General features: G+C 42.1%; 2 protein-coding genes across 2 annotated transcripts; both read right to left on the minus strand.

Moving 5' to 3' along the window:
- Window positions 1-8,426: 8,426 nt before the first annotated feature.
- Window positions 8,427-15,667, minus strand: LOC132456532 (ubiquitin-conjugating enzyme E2 variant 1-like). Its single transcript, XM_060050949.1, has 4 exons — window positions 15,539-15,667; window positions 11,821-11,969; window positions 11,354-11,479; window positions 8,427-10,044 (listed from the first exon to the last, which is right to left on the minus strand). The coding sequence occupies exons 1-4, from the start codon at window positions 15,558-15,560 to the stop codon at window positions 9,898-9,900; spliced, it is 444 nt and encodes a 147-aa protein (XP_059906932.1). The 5' UTR covers window positions 15,561-15,667; the 3' UTR covers window positions 8,427-9,897.
- A 261-nt stretch (window positions 15,668-15,928) lies between these two features.
- Window positions 15,929-21,205, minus strand: peds1 (plasmanylethanolamine desaturase 1). Its single transcript, XM_060050842.1, has 6 exons — window positions 20,977-21,205; window positions 19,810-19,929; window positions 19,627-19,718; window positions 19,158-19,302; window positions 18,822-19,034; window positions 15,929-18,637 (listed from the first exon to the last, which is right to left on the minus strand). Exons 1-6 carry the CDS (start codon window positions 21,110-21,112, stop codon window positions 18,516-18,518), a joined length of 828 nt encoding a protein of 275 aa, XP_059906825.1. The 5' UTR covers window positions 21,113-21,205; the 3' UTR covers window positions 15,929-18,515.
- Between the last annotated feature and the right edge of the window lie 1,410 nt (window positions 21,206-22,615).

The raw sequence follows: 22,615 nt of genomic DNA on the forward strand, positions 1-22,615 counted from the left end.
AGATCATCTAGGTGTCTTGTTACACGCTTTATAAATTAATTATATTTAAATTATTACAGCCATGGAGCCTTTAATTTCGCGGAGTTATCGTAACATCCTCTCTTGTTCAATCGATATAAATACACAGTGGAAAGGAGTGAGAGGGAGCCATAGAGAGAGACACTGATGAACTGGGGAGCCATGCTCTTAACAACGTTCAGAGGCTTGTAACAGTCTCTGACACGGTGCTTAAATGGGCTCTGGAGACGCAGGAATGTTGTTGGATTCAACTATTTGTGCATGGAAGCAAAAAAATATCTCCCCATCAAGGCCAACAGCAGAGTAGCCTAAAAGAATAGACTGATATGAATGCTTCAAATATTAAAACCCGATTGATTAGGCCTATGCCGACATAATATCAGTCCTAATCCTGAACGCACCGTGCGTACATTTTTCACGGCATTTTCCCCCAGACAGACAGACAGACAGACAGACAGACAGACAGACAGACAGACAGACAGACAGACAGACAGACAGACAGACAGACAGACAGACAGACAGACAGACAGACAGACAGACAGACAGACAGACAGACAGACAGACAGACAGACAGACAGACAGACAGACAGACAGACAGACAGACAGACAGACAGACAGACAGACAGACAGACAGACAGACAGACAGACAGACAGACAGACAGACAGACAGACAGACAGACAGACAGACAGACAGACAGACAGACAGACAGACAGACAGACAGACAGACAGACAGACAGACAGACAGACAGACAGACAGACAGACAGACAGACAGACAGACAGACAGACAGACAGACAGACAGACAGACAGACAGACAGACAGACAGACAGACAGACAGACAGACAGACAGACAGACAGACAGACAGACAGACAGACAGACAGACAGACAGACAGACAGACAGACAGACAGACAGACAGACAGACAGACAGACAGACAGACAGACAGACAGACAGACAGACAGACAGACAGACAGACAGACAGACAGACAGACAGACAGACAGACAGACAGACAGACAGACAGACAGACAGACAGACAGACAGACAGACAGACAGACAGACAGACAGACAGACAGACAGACAGACAGACAGACAGACAGACAGACAGACAGACAGACAGACAGACAGACAGACAGACAGACAGACAGACAGACAGACAGACAGACAGACAGACAGACAGACAGACAGACAGACAGACAGACAGACAGACAGACAGACAGACAGACAGACAGACAGACAGACAGACAGACAGACAGACAGACAGACAGACAGACAGACAGACAGACAGACAGACAGACAGACAGACAGACAGACAGACAGACAGACAGACAGACAGACAGACAGACAGACAGACAGACAGACAGACAGACAGACAGACAGACAGACAGACAGACAGACAGACAGACAGACAGACAGACAGACAGACAGACAGACAGACAGACAGACAGACAGACAGACAGACAGACAGACAGACAGACAGACAGACAGACAGACAGACAGACAGACAGACAGACAGACAGACAGACAGACAGACAGACAGACAGACAGACAGACAGACAGACAGACAGACAGACAGACAGACAGACAGACAGACAGACAGACAGACAGACAGACAGACAGACAGACAGACAGACAGACAGACAGACAGACAGACAGACAGACAGACAGACAGACAGACAGACAGACAGACAGACAGACAGACAGACAGACAGACAGACAGACAGACAGACAGACAGACAGACAGACAGACAGACAGACAGACAGACAGACAGACAGACAGACAGACAGACAGACAGACAGACAGACAGACAGACAGACAGACAGACAGACAGACAGACAGACAGACAGACAGACAGACAGACAGACAGACAGACAGACAGACAGACAGACAGACAGACAGACAGACAGACAGACAGACAGACAGACAGACAGACAGACAGACAGACAGACAGACAGACAGACAGACAGACAGACAGACAGACAGACAGACAGACAGACAGACAGACAGACAGACAGACAGACAGACAGACAGACAGACAGACAGACAGACAGACAGACAGACAGACAGACAGACAGACAGACAGACAGACAGACAGACAGACAGACAGACAGACAGACAGACAGACAGACAGACAGACAGACAGACAGACAGACAGACAGACAGACAGACAGACAGACAGACAGACAGACAGACAGACAGACAGACAGACAGACAGACAGACAGACAGACAGACAGACAGACAGACAGACAGACAGACAGACAGACAGACAGACAGACAGACAGACAGACAGACAGACAGACAGACAGACAGACAGACAGACAGACAGACAGACAGACAGACAGACAGACAGACAGACAGACAGACAGACAGACAGACAGACAGACAGACAGACAGACAGACAGACAGACAGACAGACAGACAGACAGACAGACAGACAGACAGACAGACAGACAGACAGACAGACAGACAGACAGACAGACAGACAGACAGACAGACAGACAGACAGACAGACAGACAGACAGACAGACAGACAGACAGACAGACAGACAGACAGACAGACAGACAGACAGACAGACAGACAGACAGACAGACAGACAGACAGACAGACAGACAGACAGACAGACAGACAGACAGACAGACAGACAGACAGACAGACAGACAGACAGACAGACAGACAGACAGACAGACAGACAGACAGACAGACAGACAGACAGACAGACAGACAGACAGACAGACAGACAGACAGACAGACAGACAGACAGACAGACAGACAGACAGACAGACAGACAGACAGACAGACAGACAGACAGACAGACAGACAGACAGACAGACAGACAGACAGACAGACAGACAGACAGACAGACAGACAGACAGACAGACAGACAGACAGACAGACAGACAGACAGACAGACAGACAGACAGACAGACAGACAGACAGACAGACAGACAGACAGACAGACAGACAGACAGACAGACAGACAGACAGACAGACAGACAGACAGACAGACAGACAGACAGACAGACAGACAGACAGACAGACAGACAGACAGACAGACAGACAGACAGACAGACAGACAGACAGACAGACAGACAGACAGACAGACAGACAGACAGACAGACAGACAGACAGACAGACAGACAGACAGACAGACAGACAGACAGACAGACAGACAGACAGACAGACAGACAGACAGACAGACAGACAGACAGACAGACAGACAGACAGACACTTTATTTACCCCAAACTAACTTTCATAATCCAGCAGGTTACACAATACAAATAACTCACAAATACACAAATACAGACAGCCTATACAGTAGGCTAATACAGCGCCCACCTCAGCAAAAGGTAAAATGTAAAAAGAAGATATAAGCTACATTTAAAATACAGATGCTGTAGCCTACATAAAAATACAGATGCCACATGAAATATGAAAATAGGATGCAATGTATAAATATGCAAAACTAGGATATAACTAGGCTATAATGAGAATACTTGGTTAACTTACATCTGTGCAATGACTATCCTCCTAAATTAAATTAGTTAGATGGAAAGATTTTTGTCTATGGAATGATCCTGTCACTTTACTGCCACACATTGGGCCCTATTTTAACGGTCTGAAACGCAAGTGGAAAGCGCAAAGCGCAAGTAGCTTTGTGGGCGGTTCTACGGCGCTATCGCTATTTTACAGGCGGATAAATGACACTTGCGTCGCGGCGCAAGTGTCAAAAGGGTTGGTCTGAAGCAGCCTAATTACCCGTAGGTGTGGTTTGGGCGTAACGTCCAACAAACCAATGAGAGTGCCAGCTCCCATCCCCTTTAAGAGCCATGAGCGCATTTGAATCGGACGAGTTGATATTTTGACAGCGCGTCTGCAGTCTCCGATGAGACAGATGCACATGAATTTCAAACTGCAAATGGCTCAGTTTATTGCCAAATAATATGGCCTAATTCACACATGGAATAAGGGGTTTTCTTCCACAACTTCAGAAATACTGAGTCCTCAAATAAATTTCGCCAAAGAAAACGTAAATAATATAACATATGATATGCGGTAACTGATCTATTTAATGAAATACGCAATACATTATAAACATTGTTTCTTATCAGTATTGTATGCTATCCTAATATGCATGTGTCTCCGCGGTAATAGACATTGCCATTGATTGTATTATGCGTTACGTGTTTAGTTTGCGTGTGTTTAAACAGAGCACACGCGCGCGCCCGCATTCATTCATTCTTTTTAACACTCACTCGCGGTAAAACAATGTTTTTCACGATCAAATACTCATCAATCCTAAAAGTTATGGGCATGTAGGCCTATACGATGTCTGTGTCAAGAAAATATGTGTTTGCTGTACGGTGTTTGCAGATGCATTGATTTAAAAGTACAACTTATTACCGCTGCATCAGCTGTTCTTTCCCAAATAATTTACCAAGAATGTGCGGCTAGGTAGATGAGAGAAGCAAAGTGTATGCGCGAGGTGCACAAGCAATCCGTATGCATCGCATGCGCATGTAGGCTATGCATCCGCCCTTAAAATAGCATCTGAACAACGCGCCACTGACTTTAAACCAGGTATTTCCTGGTCAGTAGCGCAATGGTATTCAGCAACGGCAAAATAGCGTTTGCGCCAGAACACGCCTCCTCCTTCCGCCGAACCGCCCCTTGGGGCGCATGATCAATCCCTAATTTACCGGCGAGTGGCGCTGGTGGGAAAAGAACGCTCTGCGCCAGTTGTAAACTAGCAACGACACATGCGCCAGTGACTAAGTCACTTGCGCCGGATGCAAGATAGAGCCCATTGTGTGTGTCAGTAAAGTGATGAGGTAGGAGAATCCGTGTATGGTTCGTTCTTTGAATATTCAGATTTATAACAAAATCAGAAAAAACTATTAACAGGATTGTTTTTTGGTTTTTCAGATTTGGTTTTGAAACTGAAAAAGGGCAAAAGGAATAAACAAATAAACGGCATTTGATTTTGTGTGTTGGTTTTTAAAACACGAAACAGAAAAACAAATAGGGCCTACAAAAATAGATACATTTATAGTTATAGGCTACACCAGAAGGCAGAACGCAGCGAAGAAAAAAGAGCCAACCACCTAAACCAGCAATAGACTGTCTAATTATATTTAGCCTTAGTTATGGCCGCACCTTATGGTGATTTTATTCGTGAACTATGGAAAGACACGATGCGATCAGTACCGCTCTAAAGCATTCTGGTGCCCCGAAGTACTCCGTTATGATGGTGAGGAGGTTCTGTGTGGAGCACAACCTTCGAAGAAGAAATCTAGTTTCGCCGGCTCCCATGGGAAACAATAAAGCTGCCCATTGTAGAATGCGAGAGACTCGATGGAACGTTTGAAACGTCTTTATATGTATTATTATTATTTATTTTTAAACAACCTCTTGCCTACAGAGCAAGCGTCTCTATCGATTGGGCCACGGCCACGGTGACCACACTGTAGGAACTGGATTTACTAATATATATCGATATGACGCTACAACTAACAACAAATGAGAGGAGAACTCCTCAAAGCAGATCTGTGCTAAACTGATTTGGTCTGCTTGTCTTGTTCAGCGATTGGGCGCAAACACTTCAAATGCATTGGCTGAGAGAAAAGAAGGGCAGAGATTATTAGAATACTAGAGACGCCGTATTTTACGGCGTTGTGATGTGCACAAAAGCGCCGTATTTTACGCGCGGTTTGATGTTCAAAACGGCGCTTTTTACGCGCGGTCTTGAAAGGCTTAATTGCGGCGTATAAAGCGGCGTTTTTTTGCGCATGACGGCGTAAAATACGGCGTTTTTCTACATTTTACGGCGTTTTTTACGGCGTAATGAAGGTGATACGCGTCTAAATGATGCAGTTTTCTGGCGGGGATGGCTTGCAATACGTTCCGGCATTTCTGCGCGCGCGCTCAGAATGCATATTAGCATATTAACAGCACGCGTGCTGTTAATATGCTAATGCGCTCCTCCCCTCAATTTTCTCAGCCAATAGATTTGAGCCGTTTTCACCTAATCATATGCTAGGGCAAACACACAGACAACATCAGTCGAGCCCAGAGCTCTTCTTTCGCGAATCTTTTCTGTTGTGTCGTTCTTAAAGGCACCCAGTGCAACTTTATGTAAACATTCAATGAAAAATAAACATTCAATTTCTAGTCTTTTTTACACGTAGTAAGTTTCAATAACTCCATACCATTACATATCGACATTCAAGGAGCAAAGATGAGACGTCGTTGTGTGGTGAGAACTGATAGAAAATCGTAAACAACAACAATCGCCGGTGGGGAGAAGCCATTTTTCCATTGACTGGAAGCCTGCTTTATTTATTGTAGGTTACAAAAAATAAAGAAAATGGCGGCATTGTTGTTGTTATCGATTTTCTAGGGTAAACAAATGATAAGGCACCACCACAAAGTGCTTGCATGACATTGAAGCCTACAACGATCGCTGTAGGCTTCAATGTCATGCAAGCACTTTGTTTTGTTTTTATTTTGTTCTACATCACAATTGCATGCTTTAATAAAGTATTGCCTTCTTTAATAGGTCCATGGTCCACCTCCTTGTTCGCCCAAGCTAACGTTTTACGCGACACGTCCATTGTCCAGAATTATACCTCGCGGCTTGTTTTTATCCCCATGTCACGCCCACTTTTGGCGGTGGAAACGCAAACCGTGCCGCAACTTTGCGAACCGAACGCACCCTCCGGTGGAAACGCACCAAAAGAGAATTTTTCAGCGGGTCACCAGTTGTGTTGATACATACTAGCCGATATAGCCGAGAGGAAAGCGGGCCCTTGAGACACTGGTCCAGGCTAAGAAGAAAAATAAATAATGGCATACTCCTATTGCCCTGTCCTCCCATCTCTTGTTATTCTTCTCAATATTCTTTCTTAATTTTGTAATAAGTTATGTACCTATTGGGGCTGCCCCCAATAGGTACATAATTAATGCTTTGTTCGTAATTGTGCGCAGTCCTGTAGTTTTTTTTAGCTTGTGACGAACCCTAATACATTAAAAAAGTAATAAAAAATGTAAAAGAAAACTCCCCGGAGTATAAACCTGGAACCCTATAGTGGGTCTGTGTTTTTCTCAGCTCACGCATCATTCTCACCTTTTTCACCCCGAGCCAGTTTGCATGCCTGCAGAGAACAACTCATTAACGCGGGGATAAGGGGTTCGATTCCTTAATGAAGCTAGCTTTTTTCTTTCATATTGGACTGGATGTTTGTATGCCATTTTGCGTAACTTGTAGTTTATGATGAAGAAATGTTACTGGGGTTAAGGTTAGGGTAACGCTAAGGGTAAGACACAAAGTGTTTTTGCAACACAATATTTCTTACAATAACAAAGTTAAAAGTTTTGATGACTCCAGTAGGAAACTTAAGATACCTAGAGAAATGCGTGAGTGCTCACAAAACATCAACAAGTCAGCAGTGTGGTACAGGGTGATCATTTCTGATATACAGTACAAAAGCTGAAACTATTAGCCAGGAGTGGGAAAGATGCAGACGTGGGAAGCAAAGACGCACCAACACACAGTTGCCTGTTGCAAAATGGTTCAGAGTTTAATAGAAATAGTTAGGGTTAGCTGGTATGGCGTTATCTGGTATGGCTATAGTCTAATGTTAGCTTAGTTCGTGTTTCGTCATGTTAATCGCTAGTAATAGTAAATCATTTGTAGAAATATAGCCTATCATCACAGACTGTAGGAATGTCACCCACCCTCCATCGCGTACGACACTGACGCTCGTAATCTGTAGTGCAAGGGAGTTCGCGCACAGATCCCCGAGTTAAACGGATACTCGCAAACATGCAAACCCATAGCGAGTGACGTAGGACGTAAAGTCCCGCCCAGGTCGAAGTGGCGTCGATTTAAGGCCGATATATGCTGTTTTAGACGTAACGCGTAAGCACGTAAGATACATAACCCCCCCTTGAGCGGTAAAATATCCCCCCTATATTAGAGAGTCCCCGTCGCGGACAGCATAAGCTACCCATGATCGACTCAAGTCGATCAAATGTTCGTGTTTTTATGTTACGGGAGGTTTACTTCACCTATGCGGGAGACAATATCGCCCTCTATCGGTTGATAATGAGGCTCTCCAAGAAAAACATTTTTGTTCTGAAATCAATAGCTAATCACAAGGCACTGGCGTTTACATTTTGACCTTAGTGGCATGATATATTTATTAAACTAGGTCGACTATGAAAAGGGAGAAATATGTTTGAAGTGTCATCTACTTAGTGCAATCTATGTGTAGAAGTCTATAGAGCTCATTCAGTGGCTTATCTTCCTTGAACTGTTACCTGTCCAGAAGTAGACATCTCGTTGTTGAAAGAAGCACACCGGTTAAAATGTCGGAGTTGAACTGGAAAATTAACATTACCAAGATGTGATGTACTCTGAGCAGCTTTTATTACTAATTGAGTAATATGGATGTTGAAAACAAATAATTCAATTTTGTCATGGCAACTCATATCTATATTGTGGGGGAAACAAATCCATGTCGACTACACACAGGCCTAATCACAAAGAATTGCACAAATAGGTCTTAACCCACCAATTATAAAATGTGCCTTTAACGCCAATCTAAACGCCCAGCTACATTTGAAATTCAATTGGAAATGCATTGGCCGGCAAAGGAGTGCTTACATGACTCAAGTTTCCCCTATGTTTTGGTAAGATCACTCAAGGTCAGAACAGAAGATATGTAAACACTGTACATAAGGCAAGTCATGGTAAACTCCAGACACCTACTTTCTGGAGCATGAAGGGTGTACCTTAAATCCACAAAACCTATTTAGCGTATAACCACAACCAGACATCTAGCATCACACTTATGACTCACATGGAGGGAGGAGAAATCAACACAAATACAAGTGGTTAAGAACATACTTCCACAAGTCAGATGTCTGGGCTGACTATACAAAGACCAAAAGAGGTAGCTGGTTCCAGTTTTCTTCAAGCGGTTAAGTGGGGTGTTTACTGGGATCATTTTTTAATCTTTCTTTTGTTTAACCAATGATCGATTTAACACAATTTTATTTTCAGTTCAAATCAAAAACATGGAAACTTTAGGATTGACTAATCGTTACCAGTTTGTGGTAGCTCTGCCCAACAAAATAAAAAAAATCTATTACTTCAGTGCCACTTTTGTTTACTTAAGTTGCCCACTTGATTCCCCGTTTCCTCTATAGGCACCTAGCTTTACGCACACATGCATGTACCATATATTTGGTCAACAGAATTCAACACGTATACATAGCAACAGCCAGAACAAGTATTTTGACACCGGCTGAATACACGCGTCTCCATAGGTGACCTTGATCAAATTTGTCTTTTCAGTAGATACTAGGAAGTGATCCCAAATTATATTGTTGATAGTATGCACAATTGTGTTGACTGGGTTACAAAAAGGCAACACACAAGATATACACACAATAATATTATTTATGTTATTGTACAATCGGAATTTATAACAAATAACAATTAAAAAAAAAAAAGATTAGTAAGATGTACAGTATTCAAATGATCACATCTGGGTGGACTGTGACTCCTGCCTGCCTAGTCGAACCTGCTCCGAGCAGAACTCCAGTGATGAGAGGGAGGGGACCAAGACATGATGATGGCTTTCATGAAGAATGACTTGAGTTTGTATATCTATGCATTTTGGCGCATATTCTAATGTGTATTTGTCATTATATATATATGTTATGTTTTGCTGCCATGTATGTGCGTGCACAGGTGCTGGCAGAGGGCTTGACGTGACACAGAGGTGGACGGGGGAAGAGAGATGAACGCAAACCATAAAGCTGGGAGAGGGGGGTGGTGGTGAGTAACGGTGGAAGCGAGAGCAGCTCTGCCTCAGTTGGTGTAGATTTGGTTCTCAGGGGGCTGGGGGAGCTTTATGTTTTCCTTGCACAACATCAGCCGTCTCAGGTCCTGCAGCACCGTCCGGATAGTGTAGGAGATCTGCCACTTGGCCAGCGCGGACACAGCTTGCTTGTCAACCTGTTTGACATTATGACAAGAGAACACAGTAAAAGCTGATGCGTCATTGTTCCTCATCCTATTTTTTCCATGACTTTGGGTTTGCAGCGGACTCGAATAAACTCTAAGAAGCCAATTCCACTCTCTCAGCAATTTATGAAGGAGTTCATACAGAATTAATAAAACGGACCACATCGTGTCCGTTATTAATTCAGAACAGAAATAGATATTTAGCCGCGTCTGGATTTAACAGAACGATTCCTTATTGAGACGGCAGCGAGGCCTGATGGTTAACTCATTAGCTGAAATTATTTATGGCCCATAAAAACATTTGAACATTTTGGTTTCAAAATATTGCTCTAAATTGTTAATGGCAGGACTTGATGCAGACCACAGATACGTGTCCCACATGGCCATTCCACGGATGTACGCCGAACGCCAAGACCAGTCTCAACACAAACTTCTAAAAATGTTTTGCTACAACAAGTGATTCATGGTCTAGCTTTACTTCAGAGCCTCATTTGAGTTGCCACCTCAAAAAGCAGAATGTAAATAGACTGGTTCTGCTGAAGACACCTTAAGACACCTTTAGATGTTAACCTTTTGACGTTTACCTTTAGAAACCAATGCTAAACCATGCCAACATTCCTGTTGAATGTTCGAACTTGGCAGAATTGCAAACTAAATCTGTTTGAAAAGATACTTTGTCATAAATGGTCAGGTTATGTCACCTAGTCTTTTTCAAAACAAGGAATTAGTTTGATTGGACTGTTTGGTAACTTGCAATATCAATGTAAAAACCAACATGGTGATGTGGCATCTTTAGCATATCACACTCCACTTAGACCTCAAGCTCCTCAATAATTATTATTGCAAGCTAGAGCACATAAACATGAAATACCTTTTATAGTGTTGATCCATTTGGACATTCTCAATTTCCATGACTGGAAATCTACTTTTTAAAATATATTTTTTCTAAAATGCTTGGAAATCCTGAGACAGCACTTTGGGAGCTTGGGACAGCATTATTCATGACTTTATTTTTGGGAGGGCCAGCATTTCTTATTTGAAGACCATATTAGTTAATGGACGCAACTTCTTTGATAACGTTATTGAACTCAATCAGCTTTACTAAAGAAATGTCCAGGTTATTAATTAGATTGACTAGGAAAATAACGTTAGTTGCAGCCTACGATACTACAGCATACGACCACATTCTGTTGTACTTGTACCGTTCAACCTAATCCTTTCTACTAGTACGCTGCCAGCTCGGTCATCACTGGGTGGTCCGGGGCAGACCAGGGGAGAAGTAACCAGAATCTTTACTCACCACACCGTTTGAGTTGTCCACACCATTCAAGTTTATCTTTGTCACAAATCTGACAAAGGGCGGAGTCTCAGGGTATCGGGGACCACATTCGACCTTGAGACTGTACATCCTATTTTCATAGATTGTCTGTGGATAACACACACACACACACACACACAAATTATTGCAGCGAGGAAAGGTTTAAAATGGCACCGTGTAAGACAATTGCGGTATATCCAGAGCTTGTTCTCTCAGCTTGCGCTACATGTCAAACAAATATAATTTATAACGTTGGCCTACAGTATACACGTGCTTAGGTTTCACTCAGCAGCTTTGCTCACACATGCAATACAAAAGATTAACTAAATTACACATTGCAATGCCAGCTCGGTGGAGTCACCCAAGTCTCCGAATACTAGAGAATGTGAACCCAGCACTGCTTCGGAGCAGGCCCTGGAGGTGGCGGAGGGGAGAGTAACGACGCTCACCCGTGGAGGTCCGATGATCATGCCTCTCCATCTTGTCAGGGTCATGTCCTCGTCGTCCTCCAGACCCCAGCTGACGGTGCCATCTCCCACGCCTTTCTGCCCTTCCTCCAGCTCTTCCAGCAGCCGGAAGTTTCGGGGAACTTTAACGACTGTCGTAAAGGAGGACACAAAGCATAATGTTTTTAAAACAATTCGTCTTGCAGCCGCCCGCAAGAACACATTCCAAAATACATAACCTACAATGCATGGCACTTGAGTAATTGCCACTGGAATTTATACAAGAGAAAGTCATTCGAAATACTTTTTGTCTTTAGAAAGCATAGTTTGTTTGAATGTGTGGCCACACAAAACAATACAGGCTGTGTTTCGCGTTCATCAGGGGCATATTGTGGCAGGAATAAGCCATCTGACACAATGGGCACCGAAGCATCACTGGGAGGGAGCCCTCGGCAGGGTTTGCGTCTGCCGTACCAAAGGACAAACACAGATCTGTATGTGTTGATCTCCATTTCAAGGTCTCAATCAGAACAAAAATATATTTTGAGAGCATAGCGATGAAATCAGCTTAAAAATGTAATAAAATATGTTAAATAAGGATATTTACAGTTGAACTCTATCCCACATATGCCTGTGATACCTGTGAAGGTATCGCAAGCCCAAACAACACAAAAACAAGCCTAAACTAAAATGTTTTCAGGATGCTCAAGATTGCTATAGATCACACCGTCCTTAAATACCGAGTGGCAAGGTGAGAAGGTGATTTGCTTTTATGGATGGTATTGAGCATGTGCTGGGTCTTTGTTAACCTATTGGTTGAGATGTCGACACACAATTATTTTTAGGAAAAAATACTTTGTCCAAGTTAATGTTCCGATGGACCGAAACCAGACAGATAGGGGACCGTTAGACAATGAAAGTCTAATCTTTAATAAGGGAAAGATAATGGAATCAGGCTATTTTTTCTAAATAAATTAAACCTTCCTGGTTTGAAAAACCAGGTTCAAGAAAATGCAGGCAATTTAAAGCCAACATTTGTTGTGCACTAGAAAGTAGTTAAGAATGAAGTGTGGTAGCCCATGAAAAATGGGCATACAGTGCTTTAACACACAGCCCCATACGTAGGTTATGACTGAGCAAGAACTAGTTCACAAAGGGATCTAGCGGTGCTGCATCGGCGTCCACGTTCAGCTGCGGGGTCTACAGCGTGGCTGCTGGACAGCTGCCCCAGAACTACAGCTGCTGGTGTAATGGACGTTAAGCCTCATTTCCATGATGTCTTTCGATAGAAGCCCAATTATAAATATATAGTTAGGAAAGTTAACTTACTCAAGTTGAAGTCCACACACACTATTATTCCACTTCATGATTGTATTATCCATGACATTGTTTTTGAGACAGCACCATGCTGTACCCTAGCACTCCAAAGAATTGCGGCCTGGAACATGAACTCTGATTCCTCAAAAATAAATTTGCCAGCCAACTGGAAAAGTTGGACCATTGATGTTATGGAGAACACAAATCCTGGTCAATTTTTTTCCCCAGCATGCATAGGAGTTATACTACAGCGGCCCTACTCTGTGGCACTGCCGCCCAGAACGGCTGGGATTTGCATCTCCATTTCAACCGGGTGACGCGCTCCAAGGCGTGTCTTCAACTGATGACTCGCTCGTCTTGAGTCTATGACACAACACACACTTATTGTCGCCTTTTTAGTTCTGTATTATAATAGCCTACCTAAATTAGATTGATTAGTTTAGGTCAAGACATTAAATGGATTTAACGTCTCAGACAAAAGGAACACACGATTATATCCGCGATGATGAATTTAGTAATTCAATGTTCCCCTATTAGCTTCCTGTTTTACATAGATCATTGACAGCAAAATGATTTATGACTAGTCTTGTTAACGCACAGAAAAATATGTATGAAACATTGTCCAGCGTACCTCACAACGTCCCTGATGTTGAGCAAAAAGTGTGTTAATTATCATTATCAACAATCCTAGAAATGTCTCCTTTTTCATGGGAACATCGTCATGGTAAAAATCCCATGGCATTTATCGAATCTTCATAAACCTTTCTATTAAGCTTATATAGTTCTAGGAACTAACAAATAATAACAAACCAAGCTGTCAAGGGAAGGGCATCCTTTGGCCCGACTCCGGAGATGGTTAATCTCGGGCGCAACCTGGCACAGCTCTGCGCATTTAAACTGGCAATAGAAACGCATATCAGCGCAGCATGGATTGGCATGGCCAAAGGTGCCAATGGTAAAAGGTCAACAGTGACTCAGTACTGATCACAATAGAAAAGCATTGTTTCATAGACCAAAAAAGGGGGTGACCCAAATGAATCCACTAATGTATGCTGTACAGTAATTGCATGTGCATACCAAATTTGGTATGGATGGCTTTTTTCTTATTATGGATCTCAATATTGGCTTTTCCAAAAAATATTTTTGTAGCACACATCATATAGGCCAATATACTATGCATTCCCTGTTTGCATATCAGGGGTTACACATACTTCTTTACTTCTGTGTAATGGCTGGGAGTTCCTGAAAACATTCCCAGCAACCATTTTAGGCATGTGGGACAATTGGATAACCTCAGTGACAACAACGTTAACATTGGTAGAGTGGTAGCCACACATTCAGGGTTGTTCGATTTTGTTGATTGTCTTAGAGAAAATAAAAGACAAATCGAACATCATAAACGTATGATATAGCGGTGGGGGTCACTTTGTTCGCCTGCACGTTATTGGCTCAAAACATTGGTAATGGGCCTACTAGCTACATAACTAACCTAAAAAAGAACAGAAAGATCTAAAGGAAACTAGATCGTTACGTAATGTTGGTATGGTACAAACCCTAATCAAGGAAGGCCTAACGTTAAACGGATACGTTTGTGGTGCTTGGCAAGATATAAGCTAAATGTTTTTACAGCACGAGGTGGACCAATATACGGATATCTCACCGGCGTATTTGGCAATAGCATAGGGCTTTAGTCTGCTGTACACGATGGTTTTATTAACATGACTAAAACCTCATCGACTTGCTTCTGTTTTTATCCAACTGGCAGCACCCAAACTTGGCCATGGGTGTATGGGGTACATCGTGAAATGCATAATCAAGTAATACCCAGACCAAGTAATAGTGATAATAAATGTTAGTATAGATTGTCGGCGTAAGGTAACACCAATAGGGTATGTAGTATATAACCATCTTTGTGTAGATACGCATGTATATATTGATAGGGTATATGGTACACCAGGTAGACTACCCCGTGGTGGTAGCCTACGTGACAGTGCAATAACGTTAAACACATACGTGACCGTTTCAGTCAAATTGCCGCGTTAGTTAAACATAACGCAAGTTGACGTTGTACGATAGCGTTTAATTAAACAATACCGAACGAAGTAACTGTCTTTTGGATACATTCATCCACCGGACGGATCCTTACAGTTAGCGTTGTGTGAGCTAAGCTAGCTAGCTTAGTATGAAAATGTAAGTCTACCCTATGTTAGCTTCATAAGCACAGGCTACAACCCCGTAGCAAGCGTTAACGTGGGTCAACTACCGTTAAAAAACAATAGTTATCGCTTGGATTTTCATAGCACCAGTACCAGCATCGAGACCTGCATATATACACTTAATTATTTCTAAATGGGTTATTTGACAACATATCTGCGAGAACATTTTATTCTTCTCAGTATTTTACCTGATCCGGCGGCGACCGCCATCTTGTCGCTTGATAGCGTGAGCGCGCACGTAACTTTATCAACACTAGAGTTCTTGCGAGAGCGCGCACGTAACTTTATCAACACTGGAGTTCTTGCGGGAGAATGATGCACCCCTAATTCGACATCCATGGGTGCATCTCGCTGCAAAATGATTTCCTTGATGTGCACTATACACTCATTTTTTCGTTATCTCATGTTAAATCAAGGGGGACACGGGATAATGCTAAGGTCATTGTGTAAGTGACAATTAAAAACCTTTGAATCTTGTTTCACCTAAAATGTGTTATCCACATTCTAGTTATTGCTCAGCGAAATACTTTGGTAAAACATTTGTAAAAAAAATAAATAAGGGTTTATACACAGCAATTGTATGTTGTTAAGGTTTATTCCGTTTTTGTATCATTTTATAAATAGGTTAATATACATATGTGTACGTCTCCCAAATGGAAGACAACAAAAAGGCATCATGGCATTCGTTAGGACTTACAATTCAAACATTACCACCAAGCAGCAGACATCGATGGTTTGCGAAGCAGAGGAAATAAAGCAAGCCGTGAGTGGAGTCAAAAGTGCTTCCTTAATTGGTGCATCGATTGCAAGTAATCAATTAAGAAAATGATAAGGCAATATAATAAAAAGTATAACATTCATAGCAAGACGGATTTAACAAGCGTTGACTATTCACTAATAAAACTAATGAAATCCAGTATCTTGAAGCAGTTAACAAACAGCCCTAAGGAAAAATGTAATCTTATATTTTATTATTGCATATATCTTTAATAAAAATGCGTTGCAATAAACCCACTTCTCCCTTTCTAAATATCAGCAGTATATGCACTATGAGACAGAAAAGTTTCAATTAAATGACGCCATTTGACAGCAGATTTTCAGGGATCCTTCTGAGAGAAGGAGTTACTAGTTAATACATAAGTGTTTACTTCTTTTTTTTGGTGAAAATTGTTTATTGTCTTTAATACCTTAAAATCCTACTTTTGTATTATTCTTGAAAGTATTTACATAAATAAGTGTTGGGTTAATGCAAATTGCTTGACCTCTCCGGAAATAATTGACAAGTAGGCCCGATAAGGCCAAAGCTGTGGGTGAATACTAAATTTTAGAATGTTAATATTCCATGTTGAAAATCAAGCACACGCAGCTCAAAACATATATACTATTTAGATGGGCAGTGCAAGAAACTGCAAGATTCCACATTTAACTATGACTTCAGACTCAAAAGACATAAAATGTCAACCTCATCATCATATCAACATATACCACACTTAACTGTCCTTCAAAAATCGTGTATCGTTGACAAGTAGTATTTCGGCTACTTAACAGTCATTGCATTAACTACTTTGAATCAATACAAAAATATCAAGTACAAAGGATTCAAAAGCAGACACATCCTATCATAAAAAGCTATCGTCTTTGAAACAAAATAGTTTCCATCATAAATAAATGTTGCCGTTCGCTAAAATTCCCAAGAAGATATCCCGTTCAATCTGCTAAACCCCACTAAAAAAGGTTAGGAGTTCTGCTCCCATTAGAAACAAACATATGTTTGAGATCACTGGAATGAAAATAACATTTTGGTTGTTGACATTTGGGACGATTTGGTCAGTCTAACATATTTTGAACAAGTGAACTACTTGTACTAGAATCCAGTCACTTAGTGTTTAAACCAGAATACCAGAACTTGCTTTCATGAATCAACATGCTTTAAGTATGCACGCTTAAACTCATCTTAAGAGGTGTCATAAATTTGATTAGATACAATAGTTGGTCATGCATTGAACAAAGCCAATATTTGTTAAACTCCAGTTACCTCTATAATGCAGTTAAACTTTTGCATGACATACATCTACCAATGGTTTCAATATTCTGTAAGCCAATCAAATCAATAGTACTCAAATTAAGTGCGTCCAAGGAGATAAACATTGTCTGAATAATCAACAGGATTTTTATAATTAAGTATACATTTCCAAGTGTTTTTATCAATGACCAAATTGATCATAACTTCAAGTTATGTTCCATTTTCCTTCTTCTTAGGTTCTTGCAATAAACAAAGACCTTTGGGAATCTTAGCAAAGCCATCCCTAGGGGGTTGAAAAAAAGGATACTCGATTACTGCATCTATGGTATTAAGGCTAGTGAATAAAACGACAAGAGCCTCTATCGTGCCAGCCGAGTGTACCAGAAGAATAACCGATTTGAAAAAGCATTAATAAAAGTCCTTTCTAAGAAACATCATCCTCAAAGTACAGTAGGGCCGGACTGATATAAATAGCGATGGTTCCAAAAGTATTATTCAAGTTAAAATGAAGGCAATTGTATATTCTGTGAAGAAATAAAGTTTGACCGATATGACATGTTTTTGTGCATGAAGTTTGTCTTAAAACTACATTTAAGTATAAAAATGGTGCAATCACATTGAAAGCTGCTTCCGTACAGAAAGCTGTTTGGATTCAACTCATTCTTACACATATCAATGCAAGTGATTTATACCAAAATATCTTACTGCAGAGCAATATAAATATTTTTTAATCAAACTCCTATTGAGCTTCCAGAGCAAGCTTATTGAGCATGCCATTTGCCAATAACATGATTAATTAAAGCAAGGTTGTAACATTGTCATCATGTTTAAGAAGCATGAGTAGCCTGACAGATGGCCTAGCTTGGTTGGATTTGACTGGCATTGTGGAGCTTGCTGGGTTGTGGAGTCGGCACAATTAGTAATGGCAAAATCCCTCGGATCATTCAACCAATGAATCAATCTCTTCTATAACCTGGACAGAGTGTGCACGAAAAGAATGAGTATGGCTCTGGCTATGAAGATTTGTGGTCAAGCTTTCCTTCAATTGATTACATCTTAGGTTAGTCAAACGAAAAGAAAGAAGAAGGGATGTTTGGTACAGGCCATCATGTTCTGAGGTAGCGTGTGGTGAGCCTGCGTCGCTAGTTAACTTTATGTGCCCATTTCAAGTCATCCGTCCGCGGCTTCACCCCCGTCGCACTCTGGATGAGATCCTCCAGGTAGCGCCAGAAGCCCAGCCTCTCCAGAGGATAGTTGAGCCATCCTGGGAAAAAAAAGTCTCAATGATTGTCGTAACCAAGGAACTTATATTCTTGTTTCCCCAGATCACTCAGGGTTCCATACAAACTTGAACCACCGATAAGAGAACCCCCATGTTGTTCCCTCATTCACATCCGAATGAACGAAAGGAGGTGTCGTCTACAGCGCTGGTTAATAACCACACACACCTGTCGTGATGCAGAAGTATGTCTCGTGCGGAGAGACGTGGTGGATGCGGTGGTGCTTTCGAGGAAGAATGATGTGGCAGTCCTGCAGAAACACCACCCAACCAGGCAGGCCAAAGTATGTGTGCGACCACTTGTGGATCTGGTTGGTGAGGGTCACAAAGATGGCGATTGCAAACACATAGCAGTACCAGGGGTAGTTGTGGTACACCTCCGCTACAATTGAGAGAAAGAAGAGAAAGAGAAAGAGAGAGAATTTATTAAAAGATACAATAAACAGTGAATAATGTACACCAATCATTATGCGTAAAACTGTTTGTGTAATTGGTAGTAGCTCACCAGGGGACAAGGTGAGGAAACTGATGGCCATACTTGCTAGAGGAAATATGGTCAGCATACAATTATCGCCATTGGTCTCAATGAAGTCATGACGTGTGATGCCAGTGGGATCGATATGGTGCTCCCTAAATGGTCTTATAAAGGCCTGGGACAGAATAGAAGGGTCCAGTAAAACAAACAAACAATACAAACATCACAAATAAACCAAAAAGTCAGTTGCTTTCCCAAACGGGTAACCAAAAGTCAATAATCGTTCCAGGAAATCTTCAGAAAATGCCCGAAGGGTGTCAAACACATCATAGCCTTGTGTTTGTATGATCCCCTCTGTGGAAAAAGATACGACATGCCGGGATAGATACCCGGCTAGATCCATTACCTGGATCCGGATTGATTTTGGATCATTGAAAATGGCTATATAACCTTTCAGTTGTATTGAATATGAGTGAAACCCACCTCAATTGATATTTACCTTTCCAAATATGGGGAGTTCTACTGATCCCCATGAATCAGCTCCCCAGTGAACAAGGCCTGATGCAAAGTCTGCCGTCAGTATTCCGGCCGCTGAAAGTAGAAATTAGACAGATGAATACCAGCACAAGCACCTCATATATGATCACAGCCAGGTTGAGTGATGTACCCCCCTTGTACTTACCAACAGCCAACAGGATGAACCACACATGGCCAAGGTGGAAGTTAGCAATGAGGTGCAGGAGGTTGAAGGCCATTAGAGAGAAGCAGAGGATGACACTTATCCATTCCTGGCATCTTTTACCTAAATATAAAGCAAAACATGAATACCATCCTCGGCAAACTTTGCTATCAGATATTTTCTATTCCCGTTTTATTTGGGACTCTTGAAAGGTGGTTTATACATTGAATACATTGAATCTATTATTATTAAAATTATAATTATCAATGTTATTAGTATAGACTATTCTAATACATAAGTATTAGAATCAGTAAAATGACAATTGCGGTTACTGATTTTCTTTTGAGTAAGAAATCATCCTCTACTCAAATGAAGTGGTAAATTGGGAAATCTCAGTAAATGTAGGCATTCATATTCACTACTGTATCTTAAGTATTTCAAGGTAATGTGTTCAAAGCCCAGATCAGGTAGTGTGCATATTGGATGTCGAGATGAGGTACGCCTAATAACACTAATGCTAAGGTCCTCAGAGCTCGGCTTGTAGTTGTATTAGACCTCTCATTTTCAGCATGACAGCGAGTGGCAGCCGTGTTGGAAATACCTGTCTGTCAGAGAGGTTTGATTGAGTAAATAATAGAAAATAAAAATAGTCAAGTAAGTAATCAAGTGAATAAACACATAGAGCCAACGTATGTCATCAGACTCCACAGCAGTGGGACTTGGCTATAACATCTTGATATAACTGTGTCATAGAGCAGCGGAGTTAACACAATTCACACATTTCTGTCAGTGACGAATCATTGCAACATGGGTAAGAAAAGCCGTGTGACCTAGGTAAATATGCAGCATCTGGTAAATATGAGGAAGGCACTGCACTTCCTACAGGAATGTTTTTTAACTTCCATTATCTTCAAATCGTTCCTGTATGGAAGTTGTGTAACAGCAGATACGTCGCAAGCAACGAGGGAGATACACTCGTAAGTTATCAAGTGTAGCATATTGCTAACACTTTGCTACCCACATCTGAATACAATACATCCACCCGTCGCTCATTTAGTATAACTGTTATTGGCTTATGTAAAAAAAGAAGGGCGGTGTCACGCCACTTTTTGACAATACATGGGAACAGAACATAACACCAACATGGTTTTGTGGAGGAAATCGCCTCACCTGGCGAATATAAATTCGCAAGTTCCCGAGCACCTGCGTGTTGTGGACCCCACCTCGCCTCGGTCCTTCCCTTCTCCCGGTGCATTGACGACCCTGCTTCAGGTCCACACCCATCTTCGTTTACTAGTCTCGCCATTATCTACTTTTCTTCGGCCAAACCATAGACGGATCGACCAAGCCCCAACCTCTCCTCATAGTAAGGCGGCACCCACAGAATCGTGAAGCCACCCAGCCCACAGATCCATAGCCTAACCAATAACATCCAGCTCGCTAAAGGCATCAACCAATCGTTGAGTTGGAAAAGATATGTAACTGTTGTTCGTAGCCAATAGGGTTGTGCATGAAAAGACTGCATTTCATTACGTAGGCGGAGACAGTACCTTGCTGTAGCGTTATCCCGGTCTACGGCTACGCAATTTCCGGTATATTGCTCCATGTGAGCTGTGTAGGTCAGTCAAAAATCAGGAATGACAAGAAAATCACAAGAAACTATAAAGACATGGCAAATAAATATTTGATTTAGATTTTGACGAAAACTTTGAAAATAAAGCATAACCAAGACATGTAACAGAAACTGATATCCCTCTTTCGTAATAAGTCATAACTCCCTCTCTCGCAAAACCCATGCATCTGCCTCTCTCTCCAATAAAGGTAAATTGGAGCGAGCCGAGGTCAGACCTCATCGAGATGTTCATTATATCCATATTATAATTATAAAATATACCATTCCATAGTGCTCACCATAGTGCTGCTAATGAGGCACTTTATAACGTCACATTATAATATTTATCTGCACACGCATTTATGTAGGCACACATATTTTGTATATGTGCATAATACATGTGTGGCTTTCGAAGCGATGTGCACAATATGAGCTGGGCATCCCGTTGGCTGGATGACTGTATGGTTGGACTCAGTAGGCCTATAATTTATTAGGCCGATAATTCAGTAGGCCTATAATTCTGTAGGCCCATAAATCAGTAGGCCCATAATTCAGTAGGCCCTCTTGGCAAACCACCACTGCCAAACAGGCCCACCGGCCAAACTCGCCCATTGCTCTGCCAAACACGCCCATAGCTCGTGCGCGTGCGTAACGCTACAGATGTCATATAATTCCGCCACCCAGTCCCGCCCTATTGATTCATTCATTCAAATTCAGTGGAAATACAAACTCGTAGTTAAGGCTCCTTCAAAATCCCATTAATTTTTAAGGTTACTATTCCAAACTTCTGGGTAAAATGTTGTGCTGTGCTGAGCAATCCGCGGGACCATCGGGACAGGGGCCCTCGGGCCCCAAGGTCCCTGGAGCGCGCGCCTATTGTTGTTACGTTTTGTTTGCATTCTGTACAAAGTGAATGGAGCGCTGTTCATTGTTTTCCCCCATGATGGCCACCATTGCAACCATGGACCAATTATAAGATAGCAACGAGCAATGGGCGTGTTTGGCAGAGCACTGGGCGTGTTTGGCCGGTGGGCGTGTTGGGCAGTGGTGATTTGCCAAGTGGCTCCGGCTCAAGCAAGGCCCCAGGAACAGTGCATACTTCCGCAAACCAGTATGCGGAAAAGGTATCCGCAAACCAGCGGCCAAGCCTGGTATTGCAGCGGTTTAAGCGGGCTGTGGACGGGTCCCTCGATTCAA

The sequence above is a fragment of the Gadus macrocephalus genome, chromosome 1 (assembly GCF_031168955.1).
Source record: "Gadus macrocephalus chromosome 1, ASM3116895v1".
Lineage (NCBI taxonomy): Eukaryota > Metazoa > Chordata > Actinopteri > Gadiformes > Gadidae > Gadus > Gadus macrocephalus.

Excerpts from the sequence above, each read along its gene's own strand:
- LOC132456532 (XM_060050949.1), bottom strand. The coding sequence starts at position 15,560 with ATGGCGGTCGCCGCCGGATCAG. Across the intron at positions 11,970-15,538 it reads GGCGGTCGCCGCCGGATCAG|TCGTTAAAGTTCCCCGAAAC; the intron begins GTAAAATACTGA and ends CCTTTACGACAG. Across the intron at positions 10,045-11,353 it reads TGGACAACTCAAACGGTGTG|GTTGACAAGCAAGCTGTGTC; the intron begins GTGAGTAAAGAT and ends AATGTCAAACAG.
- peds1 (XM_060050842.1), bottom strand. The coding sequence starts at position 21,112 with ATGGCGAGACTAGTAAACGAAGATGGGTGTGGACCTGAAGCAGGGTCG. Across the intron at positions 19,930-20,976 it reads TGCGAATTTATATTCGCCAG|GTAAAAGATGCCAGGAATGG; the intron begins GTGAGGCGATTT and ends CTTTATATTTAG. Across the intron at positions 18,638-18,821 it reads ATACTTCTGCATCACGACAG|GATGGCTCAACTATCCTCTG; the intron begins GTGTGTGTGGTT and ends TTTTTTTCCCAG.